Source organism: Charadrius vociferus, unplaced genomic scaffold (assembly GCF_000708025.1).
Source record: "Charadrius vociferus isolate BGI_N301 unplaced genomic scaffold, ASM70802v2 scaffold134, whole genome shotgun sequence".
NCBI classification, from domain to species: Eukaryota; Metazoa; Chordata; class Aves; order Charadriiformes; family Charadriidae; genus Charadrius; species Charadrius vociferus.
This window is the reverse complement of record NW_009648333.1, coordinates 1,617,422-1,641,262: the sequence shown is the minus strand read 5'-3', so window position 1 is coordinate 1,641,262 and position 23,841 is coordinate 1,617,422. Positions and strand designations below refer to the sequence as shown.

Sequence of the window (23,841 nt, the reverse complement as noted above, 5' to 3'; positions counted from 1 at the left end):
CAGCTTCCAAAACTACAGTGTAGCTAATACACAAATGAACTTCAGAATGATGAGCAAATTCCATGTAGTGAAGTGACTCCATCCATGGAGGCACAAAGCCAGGAGCTTCTCATGCTTCTAGTAGCACCTAGCAGTGCCCAAACAAACCAATCCTAAATTCCTTTCTAATGCTGTTTCTTACAGAATACTTAGTATCTGCCAAAAACTGTTATTGTGTGGAAAACCAGCTGAAATTGTAATCAGATGTTGCAGTACAAGTAAGGGTTAAAACTACCAACTTGCAAGTATGTATGCTTTGAAGAGAAGAGATTCTTTAGATAAGGTAGGAATGCAATATTAAGTGAAAAATCCCATGAGGGAAAGAACTTAAGTCCTTTTACCGCCCTCTAAGGGAGCCTTAAATGAGCTTAGAAGTGGAAGAATTTCCTCAGTGGGAAAACACTGTCCAGAGGCTTCGGGAGGAAACCCTGAAATGAAGTTTACCTTACTTTATGTTGTGGTCAGGTTGCTCAAGATAGGATTTAGGGAAAGAAAGAGAAAAGAAAGTATAAGAATCAGCAAGAGTGCCTTAACTGAAGGATTCCATGGTAGCATGTAAAGACAAGGCTACAGTGTGAATTAAAATACTTACTACTTTTTTTAAATAAGTACTTATTTAAATGCTATGACCCGTCTAGAATAACACATTTTCAACATTAGTATGAATTTAATCATTATGACTATATTTCAAATATAAATTGTTTTAAGCAACATATCTTTGCTGATAAGATTTATAATAAAATCCCAAGCACAGGACAGGCAAAAGCTGTTGATTAACGTCTGGAACCAGAGTCTGTTGATACAGTAAGCAACTTTTGACACAAGTAGCCTGTGATATTAATGAAAAGAGGCAATTTTCTATTCTTAGTTTAGTTCATTGGATAGCTTTTGAAAGATTGTCATCATTGTCTTTTAAAAAAACAGGGAAGGTTTTTGGTTCAAGCCCTTAACTTTGCTTTTGAGTTTTTCACTCTTCAAGCAGTCACTGAGTAAAAATTAACCAACGGAAGTGAGAACTTCTGTCCTATATTTAGGTTACTTACACGGACTGCTGGATTTCAGAACTCGTGGAATACTTAGTAGATTTGAAGCGCAAAAGATTGACTACTTTGTATACTTCTTCATATGTAATAAAATAAAGTGAGGTAGCTTTATCTAACTACTGAAAGGAGTCCAATAAAAACTCGTTAAATAAGGATTGCACATTAACCACTCCTAGTGTGGTGATTAAAAAGTTGAGTAAATATATATTAAGAAATATATTTTAAAAATAAATGTATATAAATATGGTTTAAGAATAAAAGATAGTGTCTGATATGGTAACTGCACTGTACTCCCTGTTTCAAACTGAAGTGTCTAGATTGTGTAGAGGTGGAGAGACCCTTCCCTTACATGCACAAAGTATGTTCAGAATACATGGGAATGCAGATATTGTATGGCAGCTGAAATTGCATATGCAAACTGATTGCTTGCAAATCTGTCTGTGGTAATAATGGATTGTGTTTTTTCAGGAGCAGATAAATGTAGTAATCAAATATTTTGAGGGCAAGAGGCAGTTCAAAAAATAATGATAAACTAGCTCTATGCCAGTATTTTAACAAGAGACTCCATTAAAAGTTTTCTGCCTCGTTTGATGGTGCGTGTTTCACTGTTTGATTAATGTATACCTTGTGTCCTACCTTTTCCTTGCTGGTGTGGTTGGAATCAGATGTCAGTCTCCATTTCTAGCGCGACTGGTTCAGTCAAAAATGATCTTCAGAATGGATGGAGGAGTGGAGCAGGTCTCAGGAGATAGAGAGAGGGGTGGACTGCTGTGATTGAAGAACCTTGAGTCAGTGCAGCTGCAAGGGTGGATGCCATTCCTCTTTCCTTTCTGCATACCAACTACAGCTGGCAAGAGACCATAATACTTAGTTGGAATATTGTCTGTTAAGGAATATGGCTGAAACTTTGGCTTTTGAGCACCATAGATCCACCTCTCATACTGGGACTCTGTCCCTTACCTTGCAGGGGAACTGTGCTCCCATGGGAGCTGCTAAACAACCCAGTTCCCTCAGCACAGGAGGAACTGAGCAGTCATGAAACCTTGAAGAAAAAAATCCGGTGTAGTGGGACCTGTGTATTTAGGATCTTAGAGAAGAGTTGGTCTGTGGCAGTCCTCTCCTCCTTGGCACTGCGAGGTATGGGTATAGGCTCTTGGCCGTATAAAGGTGTTGGTATGTTCACAGGTGTTAGGACAGTTGGCTTCTCTTGGTCTGCATACGCTTCACAGTACTGCAAAGAGCGGCAGTAAGTGGATGCTTCTTGCCCTTGCTCTTGCAATAATTGTACAAGATCTGTTGCATACCAGTGGCTTCTTCTAAAAAGGAGCTAGCTCAACTCTAATCCTTTTAGGGACAGGCAGAGTCCCCTGTCCCTAAGACACGTAAAACAGATTTAACAAAACAAATACTTCCTCAGTTTGGTCATTGTTATGACCTTAGCATGCAGGACAGAGGAAGTCAGAGTAAAAAAAAAAATAAAATAAAAAAAAAAATTGCTTAGACTGTGTCCAGCTCTGTGAATTGAGTTACAAAGAATATGCTGAAATAAGACATCCTCTTTTGTATGAACCAATACCCTTATTTATGGAATTAAAATAAAAATACCCCAAACCCCACTCCCCAGTTGGCTGGGATAGAACCAGAAGGTCTTCCAGGAAGCATTTACATGCCTCCGTTTTTTTGCAACGTTACTTGTTTTGAGGCTCCGCTCCTGTGAAAATCTGCTTAGCTTCACAACCAAAATGCGGTTTTGTTAGTAAGTGCTTACAGTTGTGTATAAGAACATTGGATTTTGTTTTGCCTTCATATTAACTTAATGGACTGCTAAATTTTGGTGCGGTACTGTTAATCATAGACAGAAATCATAAAGAACATAGCTTTATTCTTTTAATTGCAAACTGAATTAATAATAATAGAAAATAGTTTGATTACCATTCAATTTCACTGGGCAATATTTAATGGAAATGCTGTAGAAGTGAATAAGGGATGTTCTGATACTGCTCTTAATTTAAGGCATTGGATTTCAGCATAGAACTACAGGTAAGCCCACAAAGGAATTTTAAATATGACAGTTTTACAGTTAGGTAAGTGTTTTGTATTGTCTTGGGGTTTTTTGTTTGTTTTAATATGTAGCATGCCTGGAGCTACCTGATGGCGTGCCTCTTTGTGATAAAAAATTAAGGTGAATTTAAACAGAAGAGTTTATACTGCATGTATGAGAAGAAACAATAGATGAGAGGAATATGAAGTTTCGGGCTCTTGTATTGCTTAAATTTAGTCAGAAGCTAAATAGTCCATGGAGATGAGGAAAAACTGATACTACTTTTACGTTGCAATATTTCTTAACCAGCAAAAATGCTACGGAAAATAGTTACAGAAGTTATTGTCATTTTAAAGGCTTTCTAACATGTAATTTTAGATGGTGGCACCTCGTTTCCCTTGCAGTTTCTATGGGGGGAGAGCCAGGAAACCTGAAGTGCAGAATTCCCCAACAGACTAATCTCCTTTTAGATAAATCAGTGAATCTTTAGAAGGCCGGTGGAAGCAAAGTAGGCAAAAAACATGGACAACAGTGTGTGGAAGTGGGCAGAGTAAGTTGGGTGGCAAAGGCAAAGCGGTATCTTTAATTGCATTTCAGAGGGCTTGAGGTTTGTAATTCTTGGTGTTGTATTTTTAGGAGGTTTTAAGATTTGTAATTGCTTCTTGGTGTTTTATTTTCAGGTGGTTACACCAAATTTTATTTACGTGTATGCCTGACATCACTGAAGTAGCATGATTATTTGGTTGTTAAACTTGTAGAAAAATAGAGGAACATTGTTGTCATAGGATGTTACTATTTTCCAAATTCAGTGTTTTATAAGCAGAAGTTTTGTTTTCATCTTCGTTTGTCCTCTAAAACCCTTCTTACCTCTGGGCTGTGAAGGGGGAAACAATAGAAGAAGAGTATGTCGTAGCTCTTTGAAGGCCATTCAAACAAAGAAATGCAGCAAGCGGTTTTTTATCTTTCACAATACTCTATAGCAGAGCTGTACTGTAACTAACTAGGTATTAGTGACCTTCTCAAAGTAGGCTATGAGGTCCTGCTGCATAAATACAGGTGATTGTGTTGTTGACTGAATGTAGTGTGAAGTTCTCGGTTCTGGATCACAGAATACTGACTTGTGTAGGTGTGATTCAAACTGTTCTTAGCAACTGAAAAATACAGAATACGATCTTTTATATAACATGTAGTTGATGCAGGCTCGTCTTTCAAATATAAATTTAATATGATGGTTAAAATTATCAGTTGTAATGCATGTACTTACATGATGAATTATCTCTGTTTCTTTTACTTTTTTTCTAAACATTTAGGACCTTTTATATAATAGTGAGCAGAAATTGTTTCTTCTGGTATCTATATATATGAGAATTTTCTTTTGCATAGGTATAGAGAAAACTTATTTAATAGTATCTTTTCGCAAACACTTATGCAAGTGTCATTGCTGTTCAAAGAGCATTAAAAATTCCACCACAACTTATATGGGTTTTGTTTTGTTTTGGTTTTTTTGGAAGAGTGTGAGAGCAATCCTACACACCATTTATACTGTGGTTTCTAATAGTACAGCTGTTGGAAATACTTTTTTCATTTGGTACTGTCTATTTGATAGTATAATCAAGAGGTAATTTCCTCAAAAAAGGAAATGTCAGTGTCTCTGATCATACTGAAAAAAAAAATTTGGACTTAATGTAGGAATTAGAAATAATGGACACAATTTTTTTGTACAACAGGGAACAAGAGAGACGCTTAGCCATCATTGCAGTACTCTTGGTGATGCTTTAAGGAAGGAAAATGATTTTGCTCTCATCATTGATGGTAAATCTCTGAAGTATGCTTTGACATTTGGAGTAAGACAATATTTTCTGGATTTGGCTTTGTCATGTAAAGCTGTTATTTGTTGCAGGTAAGGTTTACGTCATTTTTGCTCTGCAGTATTTTTATTGACATATAAAAATTAAAAACTTCTTTTATTTCAGAGAAAATACCCATACCTGTGTTGTCCAACCATGAAATATATCTATTTAAAAAAAATTTAGTAGCTGAAGTTATGAAATACAGTCATTCAGGCAAAGTATTTCTGTAGAGCAGTCTGCTACAGAGTGTACCTGTCAAAGTCATTCAGGTTGCATATACCTAGGAAAATAATTTGTTATCCATCAAGGGTAGTCTCAGCAAGATTGAGACACTGATCTTAACCTCAAATTGATACTACAGTTAACTGCAGGTTTTAGCACATCTGGATTCTTATGTAGAGCTTCCTCCACAGGCAAGATTTTATATCTCTGCTTTTTCTGTAAGCCATGGTTTACATTGCGTAAGAAGCGCATGGAAATGTTAAAGGTACTATTCTGGGTGATTTTTATTTCCTGAAGCTGATGAAAACACCTTTTTTTATTATTATTACTCTGATTTGTTTTAGGGTTCTTTTATACAATCAGATATTTAAACATCAGCTATTAGAGCTGTAAGCTTACCATAGCAAAAGAACTTTCTCCAGATCAAAGAAAATTAAATATCTGCGTTCTTCAAATATACACAATATGAAAGGAGTTTGGCTTGCTTTTTAGTATTTCCAGATTTCTATTAAGGAAGGAATACGTGGGACTGTATAAGTGATGAGTTATGTGTTTTGGGGCCTTCTTGCATTTTTGTGGATTTAAACACAAAAACTGCAAGTATCTGCTGAGCAGCACATCACCTTTTCTACATTTGAAAGATTGAACAAAGAGGGAAGTTGGCTGCTTGGTAGCTAGGTAAACAAGAACTGCTCCTGTTGATGTTTAAAGAACCTGGCTTAGGCCAGGTGATTAATCTGTCAAAAAGCAGAAGCAAGGACTTTCCTTTACAAGATCATTGGCAACACAGGTAGGATATGTGTATTAGAAATGCAATCAGACATTCCAGAACTGTGGAAATCACTGTTTTCGTCGGTGTCAGGTAACTGTTACAAGGATAGCCAGTTAATGTTCTCAGAGTATTTTTCACTATTCTGACCTTCGTGTAGTACAGAAAAAACTATTTCCTATATTAAAACAGGAAAAGTTAATGCAGAAACAAGGTATTCAAGGTCTTCTAGAGGCCTTGCAGCTTGCCGTTTCTCAGTATGCAACAGTGTCACAAATTCAAGTTCTCACAGTTAATCTAGTACTGAAATTTTTAGGGTTGTCCGTGTATTCCAGTGTAATTCCCTATTTAAATAGGATGCTGTGTCTGATTATAATTGAAATAGTGCATTAGAAAAAAAATCTGTGAAAAAAGGAGGTCAGCCTGGATTTTGTACAAGAACGAAATAATACCTAGAGTTCAGCATCACTTCTTACCAAGTTCAAATCTTCTTTCAAGAAATAATACAAGCATACTGCTTATTACTTCATTATTGCCTATCCTATTATCTACCAGAAGGTAGAGACATGGTCTTGTACAAATGTGAAAACTGTTGTAAATATGCTGTAATAGATTGTCTGCTTTTGATTCATAAGATAAATAAATGGAAGGTTCTTGTGTTCAGGTAGAGAGTTTAATAATGTTCCACTAAGATAAAGCAGATTCATCTGAAGAATCAGTGTTCCAAATGGAGCTATTTTTCTGCTTTGCAAAAGGACAAGGGAAAGCAAATGAGGTTATAATATCCAAATAAACACCTGGTTTGTAGTCCTTCCGTCCTTTCTGTCAAGTGATGTGTTGTGCCACCAAGTGGATTTTTTTATTACTTTTTTTATAGTTTAGCTTTGTAGCCATGCTCCAGCATGTAACGCTCTGAATTTCAAACTAAGGTCTTACTGTCTTTTAAACTGAGATCTTACACTGACACACAGTTTATACTGGCAGTAGTCTTTCTGACAGGCAAATTGGAGCTTTGTGCTTGTTCTACTAGTTCCAGTTTTGCTCAGTATAGTAAATAACAAGCAGGAGATGCATGTAGAACTGCTCTTTCAAAACTATGTTTCTTCTCTTTCCTTGATTTGAAAACACATTCTGTGCCTTTTAAAGAGACAGTATTTCTGTCTCTGTTGAACTGTAGGACCAGTGAACATATTCCACACATATAGCTGTCTTTTATTGGTAGCATTTTTGTGATGAAACAACGAAAAGTGCAAAATGAAAGTTTCTGTTCTGGTAGCATTCTCTCTGCCGTTTCTACATTTCCTTAATATGCTTAGGTCAGCTGGTTTCAGTACATGTCTAGGTATATGCTCTGTGGTTGTTTAAAAATTGGCTGCAGGTTTAAAACTAAAATATTTGCTTGTAACACTCACTGCTTTAGAATGTGCTTTTTTAACATCACATGCTTCTCGAGTCAGAATTCTGTCCAGAAAAAAAAGTTTCTGTTAATGTTCCATCATTAGTAGCAAAAATTTCATTTCCTTGTTTGTGAGCTTGAAAATAAAAAAAATTAAAAATGGTAATTTTTAATCAATGCAAATCAGTTAAACATATTGTCCTGACTAAATGAAAATGTAGGCCTCTTTTCCTTCCATGTAAGCAGTCCTTGGTTTTAAAAGTAAAAATTATATCACTTTCTTTGAAGTTTTCAGACTGTATTCACTTGTTCAGGAGCATTTGTTACCTATGGATCTTACAAAGACTAGCGACAACAAAGATAAAAGTGGCAAATATTCAGTAGACACTTCACTTCAAAAATCTGTGTGGTATTAATTCCAAGCAGATGTTTGGCTTAAAGACTTTGACGAACTGAATTCCAACTCTGGATTGGCTTCAGAGTAATGTGCAAGAAGAATGTTAGGTGGATTATTCTGTAGTAAAAATGTACAGCTAAGAGTGAACAAAATGAACAAAAGGTATTTTTTATTGGTTTCATCATGAATTTGATCCACTGGGCAATGAGAGTAAGTGCCATCTTCCAACTGTCACTGTAACGCTGTCTGAAAAGGAAATATGCCACTGTTCCTGAAAAGTTAAAAAGATGAAAAAGAAGTTCTCGGGTCAGGAATCTCCTATAGAAGCTGGCTGTAGTGAGTCTTGGTACAATAATCATCAGCAGAGTTCAAATGAAACATGTAACAAAAGATCATAGAAATGCTTTTTGGTACACTTGGACTATAGAATTCTTCTGAAGGGCTATTGCCCAGAAGCTTTCACCCCAAGTTCACCACAAGGCTGTACTCATCCCAAGTACCTTTCTCAAAAGCCTGATGGCGTGTTGCACAGGCTGCTGAATAAAGTAACTAGATAGCTACCTTCAATCCGAAGGCTGTATAATTTTTCACTCCTTTTTTTTTTTTTTACCTTTTACAAAATTCTGAAATTGAATTTTATGCAACCTTTCTCTGATTTATTGTACTTAAAGCTTAAGAAATTTTGCTTAATTGGCACAGAATAGGTATGGGGGGGGGGGGGTTCAGGTGATAAGGTGTTACCCACAGGTGAACTGTGAGAAGGCGTCCTTTGACAGAAGAGAAGAGAACCAGAAGAGCTACAAAGATGTTACTGAACCCAGTGAGAGTTACGATATATGTGAGCAAAGATGTGGTTAGACAAGGTATACCCAGTATCTATTAAAACATTGTCTCAGTGCTAAGCACCATGGTCTAGAAAAGAGAGGCAACCACCATTAGTGTACCCCTGTGCTGGGAACTCAGTAACCTATCTGATGTTGAGGCTTAGTCTAATTGTTGAAATGCCTTTTTTTTTTTCTTCCTATAAATTTCTAAAGTAGACAAAACAGAAGTATAGTGGCATTTGCTAGAAGAAAAATGGAAAATACTTTCTTTTTTTGTTTATAAATCATCTATGGAGCTCATATTATTCCTTTGTTACTTCTTCTGTGACACTGAAATCAGATCAAGAATAAGTCTGTTCTGTAGTAAAATGAGTACTTTGGTGATAGGGACCAAAGTCATAAACTGGTGTCATTGAAAAGATGGTGCAGAGTGAAGTTATGTGATTATGATGAGTGTGACCTCAAGCATACACAAGGTATCATTCTACAAAAGACAAGGGGCCTTGTAGTTGAAACAAATAATGTAACAAATATGCTTCAAATGTAATATTAAGGAATTAATAGAAGAGATAGCGTACTTTAACTTCAGAAGTTGCATATTTGACTATAAAATAATATGCAGGAAGACAGATCATAACATCTCAAATATTTTTTAATCATTTCTGTTTAAGATTTGATGTTTTAAAACAGTTGTCTCCAATGTGCTTGGTAGGTTGACTTCCTCCACCAGGAATAGTTTGGGATCCTCTTTCAGCTCTTAAGTAGTCTCAGTTCTTGCATAATAGAAACGTTGTACAAGTTTTTACTATTAAGAATTATGATTGGTAATGTAATTTACTATTTTAGACAAAAGTTAATTCTTCATGAATATTATATGAATAAATGTGTTTCAGGATGTAAAAAAACATGTCTAGAAAACCATGGGTTTCTCCTACAGTTTTAAGCTACATTTCAGATTAATCTCTATCAACCTTGGATGGCTAAAAACTAATAGTCTTCATTTTAGTGGGAAAGTGCTTTCCTTCCGTAGGAAACTAATGTAGGTTTGGTGAAATTTGCATTTCTAAAGGACATATTCATCAAAATTTCTCAACGGCTGTTTCTACTTTTGCCCTTATTACTTATCATGGAATCATAGAATACCAGGTTGGAAGGGACCCCAAAGATCATCGGGTCCAACCTTTCTTGGGAAAAGCACAGTCTAGACAAGATGGCCCAGCACTCTGTCCAGCCTAATTTTAAGTGTCCAATAATGGTGAACCCCTGGAAGGCTTATTCCAATGGCTGATTTTCCTCGCTGTGAAAAATTTTCCTCTTGTGTCCAGTCAGAATCTCCCCAAAAGTAACTTGTATCCATTGCCCCTCGTCTTCTCCCTGTGACTCCTTGTGAAAGGGAGTCTACGTCTTCACTTTAGCCACCCTACAAAGTCATCTGTAGTCACCTCCAGAGCTGGACACAGTACTGCAGGTGGGGTCTCGCCAGAGCGGAGCAGAGGGGCAGAATCGCCCCTCTCTACCTGCTGGCCATGCTGGTTTTGATGCAGCCCAGTTGCTTTCTCTCATTTAGCAGCATAGGCTATGTTAAGATAGTGGTGGTCCACTTTGTTCCTCTTTGCGCTGACATTTGTGTCTGAAATATCTTGTTATTTATTTATAAAATACATATTTAAACAGAGAGGAAAATAGAAAGCATAACCACAGAATATACCAAAATCTGTAATTGTTGTAAGTTAACACTGGCAGTGGCAGTGTTTTGGTGTTTCTTCCATTGCTGTGTTTTAGGGGCTCATTGCTGTTTGATCTATGTTGTCTCCAGTCCTATTAACATCTTTCTTCAACAATTGAATGTTTCTATGAATTTTGCTGGGAATGTGTTTTTCGCATATAGCCTAACGGGCAGTGAGAACATCGTGTTACTGACCAAAATGCGAGTTGGCCTGGTTTTATTACCTTTTCAGTTTGTTTTGAAAGTACATTCATTTGAAAGTCCTGTATTAAACCTTTTTCTTTCTGTTACCCCTTAGGGTATCACCACTTCAAAAATCTGAAGTTGTAGAAATGGTTAAAAAACAAGTTAAGGTAGTAACTCTAGCAATTGGTGATGGAGCAAATGATGTTAGTATGATACAAACAGCACATGTTGGTGTTGGTATTAGTGGGAATGAAGGTCTACAGGCTGCTAATTCTTCAGACTACTCAATTGCTCAGGTAAATCATTACACTGTAAAACACTATAATATAGTGTTTTAATATCAGATTAATGTTGGTGTGTCCATGTTCTGATTGTATGTTTGTTCGTTTTTTGCAGTTCAAGTATTTGAAGAACTTGTTGTTGGTTCACGGAGCCTGGAATTATAACAGAGTAGCTAAATGCATCTTGTATTGTTTCTACAAGAATATAGTCCTTTATATTATTGAGGTAATTTTACAGTACAGCAAATGCTACTTCTTGAAAGTAAAAATGTTGTTATTATTATGAGCTTTTGATTATTATATATGATTTTTAAAGAAGCATTTAAACTGTCAATAAACACTTACTAGTACTGAATCTTGCTTTTTAATAAACCGATTAATATTAGAGTGATTTTTTTTTTTTACTTTAAAAGACCTAATTGTCTTACAAATACATACTAAATATTAATACTGAATTTTGTGTTGCATAAAACTGCTAGCTTATTAAAATTCTGTGTCTATAACATCCTTACAGCATTTAAGGAATACAGTTACAAGTAGCCTTAAATATGCCAAGAGATGTATCTGCTTAAGTTCTTCGAGCTGGTGTCAGCCACTGTCCGGTTTGCAATCTGAAGCCCTTTTTCAGGTCACTGTTGAGCTGCACGGCTGGGCTGTTGCTGTTCAGAACAGTACTTAAGGTTTTTACATGTAGGTTTAGTTACGCTATTGCATACCTTTCACTTGTTGATGGGGTAACTATGCCTCCTTAGGCTCTAGTTCATAGTCAGGGATGCTTTCCTGAAAGTAGCTGATCAAGTTTTCTCACCTGGGATTTTAAGGAGGTGAAAAATACAGTAGTATGAGACAACTGTGTTGTAATAAATGTACCTTTATTGGTAGGTATAGTTAAGACAGCATGTATACCTATAGGTTTCATGACCACATGGCAACCTTAAAATTTTGAACATATTTTTAAATGGATTTTTAATTTTTTGTTCCCCTTCATTTATTGTTCCTTTTTTTTTCTTTCAACAGCTGCATGCTTTTTTCTAACCAAATACGTATCCATTAATTATGTTGATAATTGATTCAAACTTTATATTCACAAAGATACTTTGGGTTAAAAATGTGGAAAGAAAAATTAATTTGTTGCAAAGCTTGATCACAAAATAAGCTTTATAGGTCAGTCTTCTGTATTTTTATGGTAACGGGGTTAACAGTTATTCTTAAACTTCCTTAGTTTTTGGAATATATTTTCAAATTAATATCTTAAACTTGCACAGTATGTTTTTGGTGTTTACTGCAAGAAAATGCCTTATTTTTGTTAGACCTGAAGTAAACATTAGGTTAATATTTCCAATTTTGGTATTTATGTATGTGATCTTAACATTGTTGCAATGTTTGAAAATAATTTAAACATCTTTTTATGTGTGTTGTAGCCAAAAAGTGTGTATTTTTCTTAGCATGTTTTTTACATTTTTAAATTTTCCTTTTTTCCCCTTTATTGTGTTATTAATATAAATAGATTTCAGTCTAGTGGTGGCAAGCTTGTAGCCTGTTTAGAAAAACATAAAGTAGAAAGCCATAGAAAAAGCAAAACCATTAAAGATCCTTTTTTGCATTAGAAGTGATGGCAGACTTTAGTTCCTGCATTTCAAAAGCCGAATATCTGATTAAATGATCAGACTTCCAGAAGTACTGACTAGCAGTAGCTTTTAAAGTATTTGGAAAAAACAGTATTATTGTATACTTCGTGTTTATGGAGAGCATACGAGGTTTGGCTTTAGAACATACTACCTTATTTTTCCTCATTTTCTGTCATTGTCACCCGCAGACACATTGCAAATTAACAACTTAAATCAGATATAAATGTCCCACCCATTTGTATTCTTTGTGAAAGCAAGTTAAATGCAAGGAACAGATATCATAGCCTGAAAATACAAAAGACTAGCAGAGGTAGCCTCTACCTCCTGAGCAGATGGAAGGGCAAGGAGATCATTTTTATGTGGGTTACGACCCTTTATATATCGTGTGTACAAGCATTTTGCCATATACACCTTCTCTGGAACACAAGATGACTTCTGCTTGAATTCCTGCATACCCAACGTTTGTCAGCTCAGAAAACTTTCACAGATGTTAATAGCTCATGTCAATACTGTGAGTGAATGGGCAGAAATTCATCATTGAATGTCTCTAGAAAGGACAACTGCCAGTCTTGAATCTCTCTTTTCAGTTTTTTGTACGGATCAGGCGTGGGAGCAGAGAGCTCAATGAGTATTTGTAAGCTGCTGCTTAATATGCAGAAATGCTACATCAGGAAAACGTCTGTGAAGCTTTTGTGGCCACACCTCCTCTGTCTTGGAGTTCAGAAAATAATGCTATGAAAGGCATGTCTGGAAGTTGCTTTAATTAAGTTTTCTTTTATTAGCTGACAATAACTAAAAATATTTACCTTTACTTAATAGATACGCATCACATTTTTAAATAATATATATTGGTACTGATCAGTACCGATCAAACAAGTAATGTAATAGATTCCAGTTAATCTAAAATACAGCCTTTTTGCTGGGCGTTTGTGGGATGATACGAAATAAGTGCTGTTGGTTTCTTCGTTCATAAAACAGTGAAAGTCTATAGTAATACTCCTACACACTGATTAGTGTTTGTGGACATTTAAACTCCTGTTCAAAAGAAACTAGAAGTGGTCTGTAATAACTTTTTCTACTCTGTGTCTTGACTTAAAAGATATTTAAACATGGACCTCATCTTCTGCATGGAACTGGTCCCAGTAACTTTAGAGGTTATGTTCTGAAGTATCATTCTAAATTGCAAGTGAAAACTTTGAATTTCTAATAGACTGCTAATGTGCATTATTCAGCTTCTACTGAGCCTCACACTTGGTAAGCGTATGCAGAGTCTCATACTTATTTTGATGGGGCTGTCATTACCTTATAATGACGGTTGAGATTGAGACTGTTCCTAGTGACTGAGAACTCCTTTGTGGGTTGGTTTTGGTTTTATAACTACCATTACTGCATGTACTCATTTGTTAAAACTACTCATTTTGTGACATTACGCAAATCTGCCTTCAACGTTGGAGGGACAAGATTTCCCTATTGCTACTTTTTGTTCTACTAGCTAGTAATAACATAAAATAGCTGGTTTATATCAAATAGAAAAGGTTTACAATTTAAAAAAAAAAATAATTTTTGAAGGTCGGTGTAGATCATACATGTTTCATGTATGGGAAAATTCAAACAAAAGACTAAAAGACCAGGACACAAACAGAAGAAACAGATGTGTGGAGTTCACATTTAAAGTTCAGTCACAGATCCTTAAACATGACCATTAGTAACAATTTAAGTGATACTACAGAAACAATTAAATTATACTAAGTAATTAGAGCTGTAATGGTCTACTTTTCGTTCTGTAAACTTTGGATGATGGTGATTAACTTTTTTTTTTTAATTTTTTACCCCCACCAAAACCCTTTTCATCTCCCTGCTGAGTTACACACTTTCTGCTGCTCATGTCCATAACTGAAGCTTGTCATTTTGTTCCCAATTCCCTTCGCCTGACGCATTGGATGAATGTCTGTGGTCATGCTGAGACCCGTATCATGCATAACCCTAAACACGAGCAGGCTTTCTGTGTATACTCACATTGCTGCTGAGCTGTAGAGTTTAGGTGCTGTTGTTCAGTATGCTTAATGTATGCAAACTGCACCAAGTTCAGTTTAAAACACAGACAGCAGAAAGCGAGTGTACTCCTGCCCGCTTTTTTGCATTATATGGTTGGAAAACTTAGAAACACAGGGATCTGCATTGAGATCCGTCTCATTTTAGATGGGGTATGAACCTAAATCTTTCCATTTCAAGGGAAATTATGTAGCAATTGAACTCCAAAATGGTGTGAATTTTCACTTCTCCCTCCCATAGCCTAAATTACTTCTCAAGGACACCGATCTCCTGCCCTTCTGTATAGGGGTGCTGGATTAGTAATTTGAGCTGTTAGAGTAGGACATGTCCCCTAGGAGAAAAGTGGCTGAATCTGCTCCTAAATTAGTATCATGTACAACATGTCCTAAAAACTTATTTTGCAGGTACAGCTGCCTTCATTGTCCATCATAATTGGAATGAAACACACTTGCCCATGAATAAATTTCCCACTGTGATGCAAGAAGCTGTATGTTTCTTGTCACTGTCACTATTAATACTGTAGTAAGCCCCACAGAGGTTTTTTTCAGGTATGGTTAAGAGTGTAAATTTCTAGGGTTTTGAGTATTTATCCTTGCTGCTTTCCCCACACTATCACCTCCACCTGAGATCTGCTAATTATTTTTGAGACATAGGTGTTCTTTATGTGAACATTCAAATAGTATCTTGTAAACAATAGAAAATCCATGTTTCTGCGTAGATATTGAAGATGCTCTGTCTCTTAAAGTAGTATATCTGGTATTCCTCTAAATAGTAGTGTTTATACTACAGAGGGCATTGCTTTTAGCCACATTAAAAGATTTTTTTTCCCAGCCTTTTTTTTTATAGACTCAACAAGAACTTCAGAACCCAGGGGTGCTACCAAATTTCATTTCTTCTTGGCTTGCATCTAGAGTTCTGACCAAGATTTGTTCCAGTTCCTTATTACACTAAACCTTAACTGTAACTTGCATGCTTGCTTTGAAAGAAAGTAAATGCTAAGTTTTCACGAGTTACTATTAGAACTTCAAGGATTTCTTTACAATTCTATGGTAAAACTGTAGTTTTCAGAGTTTAAATAGCTTGAAAATTTTAACTTAAATTCTGTACAAAATAAAACTGAAAGCATCAGGGTTTCTAAGGAATAAAATTGTGTGTACCATTTCTGAGAGGCTTGATATTGACTTCATATATGATGTTCCACTGTAAATTGAAAATTTGTCATAAATTGTTGCATTTCTTTAAAACAGTCACTCCAAAACATTTTCAAGTGTTGCTTAGCATCACTTAACTTTAATAGAAATTAGTATGTGGAATAGATTCAGAACATGTATTTATGCCTTTATTTTTAAATCAAAGTTTTATAACATTTTGACTGTTAGATAAATCACAGTGGAAAGTTAATGTTCTTTCCGTATAATCCTTGGTTATGAAGGGTCAAGTATTTGCCTACTTGTGGTCTGTTATTGTCTTCCTAGAGTCTTACTTTTGTTAAACTCTGTCTGAAATTACCAGTGATGAGATGTACACATATAGAAATGTGTACGTATTTAGATGTACACATATAAAGTGTGTATGTATTCAGAGGTACATGTGCCCAACTACTGTGTCACACATTTTCTATTAAAACTCTCCTTTTCCGCCACCCTAAACCCTTTCAAATTAAGAATTGTAAAACTTACTCCAGTATTTGATACAAACAAGGAAAAAAAAAGTGATCAATCACATAATAATGTCCTTCACTCCTCTCTCAAGACCTGCCTTCCTAGGTTGGGAGTAAAAGAATGTAGGAACTATATATAATGAGAAGATTAAAAAGAGAGAATGCAATTGAGGAGCACAGCTTGTATCCAACATTGGTGGTGACATTCTCGATTAGGTGCACACATTTAGGTTAGTTATAAAGCATCCAAAAATTGTGCTGATGTTGAGTGCATAATTAATTGTTCAGTAATGAACAACTGATTATGCATTCATCTCGCTCCCTCATACTCAGCTACTGAGAAACTGCTGCTAATAAATGTCTTCTAAATTCATCACAGTTAAATCATAACTCCTATTTCAAAAACAAAAATATGTAACAGCTTATAAAAATCTCATTCAACTGGCATAAGTAATTCCGTTGTCTTTTCAGTTAATAGACTGAAAGGTTAGAAAATAGAGTGCTTGTTACTGTTAAATCAATCAAAGTAAAGGAATTTAACATTATAAGACTTCAGAAAATTCATTATATTCTATGTCTCTATATTGCAGCCTCTAATAGTCATGAATTTTTTTTATGCAATCTGATAACTGGCCCCCAAAAAATCTTATTTCCTTTTCATTTATTATTTGATCAAATAGGAATTTTAGCTGAATTTTAACTTGTATTTTTAGTGTTAATAGTTGCAAATTTCAGGGTTTTTTTTCAATCACAAAGTATTCACAAGCATGTTCAAACATTCCACAACATAATAAAAGAATATGAGTATGGTCCATAGAATCTGGTTACCTGGAGGCCAGCCTGGGTGCATATTGATAAACATACATGTTGATTGTAGCAATTCATGCTTCAGCAATAAAGTCAAATGAGATGTGAACTATAGCAAAGTCTCTGCAAAGCAGCGTCTAAAAATTCACGTGAAAAACATGAGTCTTAAATTGAATAGAGTGTTATGTAGATGATCCTAACTTCTGTCACCTCATAGCTTGTTTGTTGTAAGCAATATAGTTTCAATGTAGCTTGTTAATAGATTCATCAGTCATGCTTCTTCTCAACTTTGTCATTGAACTAATAGAAGCATGAAGTAAGCAACAGAAGAAAGTCATGCTCTGAAACACATAAGAAAATCTGTCGTCATGCCTTTCAAATTAAATTTGATTTTTTTTTTTTAACCTCTTAGCAAAAATGATTGAATTTACGCAATGGAAAGATTTCCAGCTGTCTTTCTGAAATACTCTATAGTTGAGTTAGTGCTTGTTACCTAAGTAATTGTAGTTGATTTAGTGCTCTGGTAAAGCCTCATCTTTTCATGAGTTTCATGTATGAAAAAGGACTATCGGTACACTACAGCTTACTGTATGAATTCTGTTAGTTAGGAGATTTGCTAATGATTAGAAGAAGACGACAGGTGTTTCCTGTGATATTTTCCCCCGATATTTCTCAGAATTTTTATTTCATTAAGAATTAAGTACAATACAAATGCAGTGAGCTAAATCACTCTTACATACTTCCTTCTGACAACAGCTACCTTCTTGAAATGTTTTCATGTTCAGATGGAATTGCTTATATATTTGACTAGATTGCCCATTACCTGTTCTGAACACAAGTTGGTTTCATCTTTCTTTTGTTTGGTTTTTTTTTTTTTTCATACAGGTTTAAGCCATAACATCCTCAGCTGTGTTGTAAATGTGTTCCAGGAATACTCCTTTTTGTGAAGCTGAGAAAATAAAAAAATTAAAAAAAAAAAAATCTGTTTATCACACCTCGCAGGACACTTGAGTAATATATGCTTCTCTTCTTTTTCAGATCTGGTTTGCTTTTGTCAATGGCTTTTCTGGACAAATTCTTTTTGAAAGATGGTGTATAGGTCTCTACAATGTGGTAAGATGATTTGTGTGTTCTCAGTCATTTTCAGCCATAACCACAAAAGTTTCTTGAGTAAACAATCTTTAAGCAAGTCCTCATCTCTAAAGTTTTGTGATATGTTTGTTTTTTCTTTTTTTAATCAATCTACCAGATGTTCACAGCAATGCCTCCACTAACTCTTGGAATATTTGAGAGATCCTGTCGAAAAGAAAACATGCTGAAATATCCAGAGTTATACAAAACTTCCCAAAATGCACTGGACTTTAATACTAAGGTAGATAAAAAAACAAATATAATTAAAGCAGAAATTAATAGGAATTCAGTGTAATTACCCTTTTGGTTCTGTGCTGCTCATAATTAAAAAAGGAGGGGATTTTTATTACTGCTATTTCCAGTTGTCCACTTGTGTGTGAATGGTTCAAATCGTTTATCCATTTCTAGCAAGTATGGAAGCCCTGATTGTTTGGTTTGGTTTTTTTTTCTTTGCTGGTAATAAAGCTGTCTTCTATAGGCAGAAGTGATTAGACCTCTCTGTCGCTGGGGTGTATGTATTGGTACTGTTATATGGAAATGGATTACTGAAGCCTGTGGAGAAGTGTTGCAGAGGACAATAAGAACTGTCATTAGATTTGTAGAGGGAGGTTCTTGGTACTGGTCTTTGTCAATTTGGAGTTGTGATTTTATGGTTTAATTTTGAGTTTTGGGAAAAAGTACTTGGAGACGGTTAAGAACTGTCAAGGTGGATCAAAAGAAATCTGAGGCTACTTGAGGTAGAAAACAGGTGACATTCATCTTGGAGAGACTGGCACAAGAAGTAGTAAAACAGCGGAGAAATCTTACTATATACAATTTCTACAGATTTATCCGTAAAGAATCTTTATTAAAAAACCTAACTAAAACTTTTTCCTGAATCTGCAATTTTATGAATACTGTGATGTTTGTAAGTGTTCCTTCTGGTTTGATTTGATTTTTTGTAAATATAATTGGGACATTTCAAGTAATGTCTTTGTATGTTGAACTTGGGGACGTTTTCAGTCTATCACTGAATTAACAATGCCTACATGTGGTGGTCAGTAGTAGACGCATGGAGCTGATACAGCATACCTAGCACTGTGCTGCTTGTGTTGTAAAACTGGAGTACTCCTATGCATGTAGAATTATTTGTCTAAACTATCTTTGTTCACTGAAGCATATGAGATTTTTCTCCTTCCTTTTAAAAATTGTAAGGAAACTAGGGAAAATAGCATTTCTTGTCACGATGAATGCTTTACAAATATGAGACATTTCATGATCCATTAATACAAACACTTTTGTGTTGTGATAGTTTTAACACAATTATGTAAGTCATGAGTTACATTTGTTTGATACTTTTTTTATTATAAGTCTATAATATAATTATTGCGCAGATGTATTGTTGACTTCATTGGAAATTCTATAGGTATTCTCATATGCCACTTGTTATGAGTAAACATCTACAAACTTCCCAGCTACAAAATTCCCAGCCATATAAGTTGAATAGTTGGTGTTAAAGATTTGGAAACATTACTGCCTTGAATGTAGATGCAGATGTTTGTTATGGTAAAAGGGATCAAAGGTTATGAGGTCATGACAGAGGTTAAAGGATTAGCATGTGACAATAAGAATTGGCCAGGAAAATGGAAAAGTAGAACTAATTTTTCTTGCACCCACCTGTGCTTTCTGTCAAATAAAAACTTCTGGTAATGACATAGCAAGAAGGAGAAGACAAAGGTTAATGAGTAGCACAAGTTCAAATGTGCAAAGTATTGGAGTGTAAATTGGATCATACAACCTAGTGTAGTTGTATAATCTAACAAAAGATTTTGAGACATTGTGGAAAATGTTGTGAGGCAGGCAACTTAATTTCAATTGCCTGAACACCTTAACACTCATAGTACACATCAGTTAGTTACAATAAAGGCTACGATTGTCAAAAACGTTGTTAATGAAAAAACATGATTGCTATCCTGAAGGAAATGCATTACATATTTTTGAATCTTTATACTATGGAAAGGATCAATAGGTTGTTTATGCTTAAGCTTAATACAGTTATTTTCAAAAGGCGTATTTTACAAATGAAAATAAGTTTGAAAGTAAAATTTTAATTATTTAGCAAATACATGAAAGGAAGTTTAATATGATGAAGCTGAGTACTTCAAGAATGGAGCATGTAAGGAGAAGTCTAAGGAAGATACTTTTATTTTTCCTTTTTTAATTCCTTTATATGTGGAGATATTTAGGTAGGTATATGTAAAACTCGGGTTTTGATTGTTCTACTATCCAAATTTCTTACTGCACAAAATGTGAATTATAAAAGCTAGAGTCCTTTTTAATTCCCTACTTAGAATGTAGCACTTGTTCCAGTTGTCTGGTTTAGTTTAATTTTTCTGATGATATTCCCATATGTATACATTTTAATTTCCCATCTGATTTGAAATTAAAAGGAGGAGATAATACACACTTTTTTCAAAACATAAAAATAAACAAATGACCCATGAAGAGCGAAGAGGCAGAAAGTGCCTGTCAGTTATATTACTTCACAGTGGTGGCCTGACAGAAACACATTTTGTGAATCTAACATGCAGATAAAAAGAAAGGTCAGGGTTCACAGAGCTAGTTTATTGCAAATGGTTCTCATGGATTTTCTGTTTTCCCTTAGGTTTTCTGGGTTCATTGTTTAAATGGCCTCTTCCACTCATTCATTCTGTTTTGGTTTCCACTAAAAGCCCTCCAGCATGGTAAGTATTATGAAAAATAAAAATGTAAATGTTGAAAGGTACTAAACATCTAAATTCTTTATTTTTTTCTTAGGAAAGCTTTATAAATATTAACAGTTTTGTGTGATTACATTTTAGGATACCATTTCCAGAAGTAGAACAGATGCAGCATATTTAAAATGTTTTCTTAAAAATATGTATAAAATAGGAATAATATTATGTACATAAGCCTAAAACTATATAAATAGGTTTGAAGTAAACTGAAACAAGATAAAGAGAGATTGCTATTTAATTATGCTGGCTTTTTTATATAATGTGCTACCATGGTAAATACCTACAAGATCCTAAATCAGGACTGTCTCTTACTTTTTGTAAGCTTTTACTGCTGGTGTTTATACCTTCTCTCCTGAGCATATTAACCCATTAGTGAACATCTGTATGAGTAGGCTTGTGATGTCTTGGACAGCTAAGTCCTGTCTTCTAGTTCAGCTGTTGTATGTGCACCTGAGCTGCAGAAGGAAACGGGACGGTTGGGAGGAAAGCTGTATTAATTAGAGGAAACCTGAAAGCACTGCTGCCTGTTTGTGGGAATGCCTGTGTATATGGGAGCTCTTGTAGGGGTAAGGTTTTGGTTTGCATCCACTTCGTGGGGAGAAAAAAAAAAAGTCATCTGTACCCTGCAGCTTTTCTGTAAAATTAGTAGTCTTCTCAGTTTCCCTGATCTAGCCAGGCAGTCTGCCCTGGCATAGGGGACAGAAGTATTCTCATGGACATTTTGGAAGTGTTGAGACTAGATAGTGAGGTGGTCATAGCTGCTTGTGCCTGGAAAGGTTAAGGGGAAAACTTCTTGCAGAGTGTTTTTTGCTCGGTAACTTCTGATGGGTAAAGGGAAGTAGTAGCAGCCTGTTTTCTCTGAAAGGCCACAAGATGTGAGTTCAGTGGCAGCAGTTGGCATTGGAGAGGTTTACACAGCCCGCGAGGAGAGAGGTCCCAAAATGTCAGTGCATACTCTAAAACCACAACCTCAAATCCAAACCAAAATCCCCGTTCAAAGCTGTAGCCAGTCCGTGCGAGAGACTTATGCATTAAATGATGGAGAAATCTTTAACGAGTGTATGTGGTGATGCAGAATAGAGTTCATGTGTGAATGGCAAAGCTGAGACACTTGCATGAGCACTTCTGAGAGCGCTGTAGCACGGGCCTCTTGGCCTCCCAGCCCCCAGGGCCAGAACTGACCTGCTGGCAAGTCTGAAAAAATTGCCTTCTGGTTCCTCTTTCATTCCTAGAGAAAGGCCAGGGGAGCAAGGGGAGCAGAAATGGGACAGGGATTGTGTGCACGGTGGGTGGTATAACCAGTACCTGCGTGGGTCCGGCTGTTGCACAGAGTCCTGCGTGAAGGGGAAGCGAGCACAGGATGAGAGCTGCTGGTAACTAAATCTTTGATGACTGTGTGTGTAAAGAGGAAAGGAAAATAATGCTGTTAGTTTCCTAGGGGGGAGCTGATGAGTGCCAGAGAGATCCACCAGAGAGAGGAACTTCTGAGAACAAGTCTCAGCCTCCACCTTCTCTTCTCAAAGAGGCAGCACAGGAGCATCCTCAGACATGAGGAATGGGAAGAATGGGGGATATCTGAGCTTTGTGCATAAGAGTGCTGAGTCCCAGCACTCTGAGTGATGGGAATAGACTTAGCTGTATGCCTGTTCCTCTGTTTTATCCTCATTATGCTTGTTACTGCTTGGTATGTATTGTTAAACAGCAGAGTGCATGTTCGAGCAGGTATTTATTAGAACATTGAAAATCAAATCCTGAAGATCATGAAAATCTCTCAGAGCTCACGGCCATCCTTTTATTTGAGCATTTTCTCCTGTTTACTCTTTAGTCTCACTTGTCCACCTCTTTCATGTCTGTAAGTGGAAAATTTCAAACTGCATACATTGTAGTAGAGTCTACGGAGAAATACACCATCAGAGAATAGGTACAGATTTGTAAGAATTATTTTTCAAAATTTGCTCCATGGGTCATAACCATTGTACAATACACAAAACTTCCATGTACTGTCATGGGGATATGAAATGTGACAAGGACACAAATCTTCACAGAGGCTTCCTCTGATGCAGCTTTGTCAACGTAACAATAAATCATCGAAGCATCTAGGTTGGAAGGAACCTTTAAGATCATTGAGTCCAACCATTAATCTAACACTGCCAAAACCACCACTAAACCATGTCCCTCAGCACCACATCTACCTGTCTTTTAAATACCTTCAGGGATGGTGATTCCAGCACTTCCCTAGGCAGCCTGTTCCAATGCTTGACAACCCTTTCGATGAAGAAATACTTCCTAATACCCAATCTAAATCTCCTCTGCAACTTGAGGCCGTTTCCTCTTGTCCTGTTACTTCTTCCTCGGGAGAAGAGACCGACCCCCACACACACTCGCTACATCCTCCTTCCAGGCAGTTGTAGGGAGCAATAAGGTCTCCCCTGAGCCTCCTTTTCTCCAGGCTGAACAACCCCAGTTCCCTCAGCTGCTCCTCAAAATAGCAAAAGCCAAACTTATATGTACAAGTAAACCCACCAACAGCTCCCTCTTTTGCATAACCTTTGAAATAAGCCATGGTCTCAGCTTTGTTTTCAGGATTCCAGAGCTCTTGTAGTCCATTGTGGTGTGCTAATCTGTCCGGGGAGAAAGTTAAATCGGGGAAGTGCCGGGAATGCAACCAGTATCGCTGGAGCTAAGGGGGCAGCCACTGTGAGCTCCTCATGTTGGAGTGGGAGAGGGCTAGGTTAAGAAGGACTATTTGCAAGCATTGTTATTCTAGTTTTTTTGTGTGAACTTTCACCTGTTGTCTCTTCCAGAATATCAATAAATAGATCTCTTTTTTTCTGTGATAAATTGGCCTCACAGTCCTGAAAAGAAAGAGCACTCTTCATCTGCAACTAAAATTAATTTCATTTCAAGCATGTGTAAAGGTGATAGGAAGGCTGGAAAAACGCTCAACACAAATACGAAAACATACTTAATTAGCAGCACTTAATATACCCTGTGCTAGCTGAGCATAGTTGAAAAATAAGTCTTTTCAACTAC

General features: G+C 36.1%; 1 protein-coding gene across 2 annotated transcripts in view; it reads left to right on the top strand.

Annotated features, from left to right (window-relative positions):
• The window catches only part of ATP8A1 (ATPase, aminophospholipid transporter (APLT), class I, type 8A, member 1), a 110,177-nt gene that overhangs the window by 55,370 nt on the left and 30,966 nt on the right, over window positions 1–23,841 (top strand). For both annotated transcript variants that reach the window (XM_009884958.1, XM_009884959.1), the window contains exons 24-29: window positions 4,851–5,023; window positions 10,606–10,789; window positions 10,890–11,000; window positions 17,960–18,034; window positions 18,171–18,293; window positions 20,697–20,775. In XM_009884958.1, coding sequence (XP_009883260.1) covers window positions 4,851–5,023; window positions 10,606–10,789; window positions 10,890–11,000; window positions 17,960–18,034; window positions 18,171–18,293; window positions 20,697–20,775 — 745 coding nt within the window. The remainder of the gene's footprint in view (window positions 1–4,850; window positions 5,024–10,605; window positions 10,790–10,889; window positions 11,001–17,959; window positions 18,035–18,170; window positions 18,294–20,696; window positions 20,776–23,841) is intronic.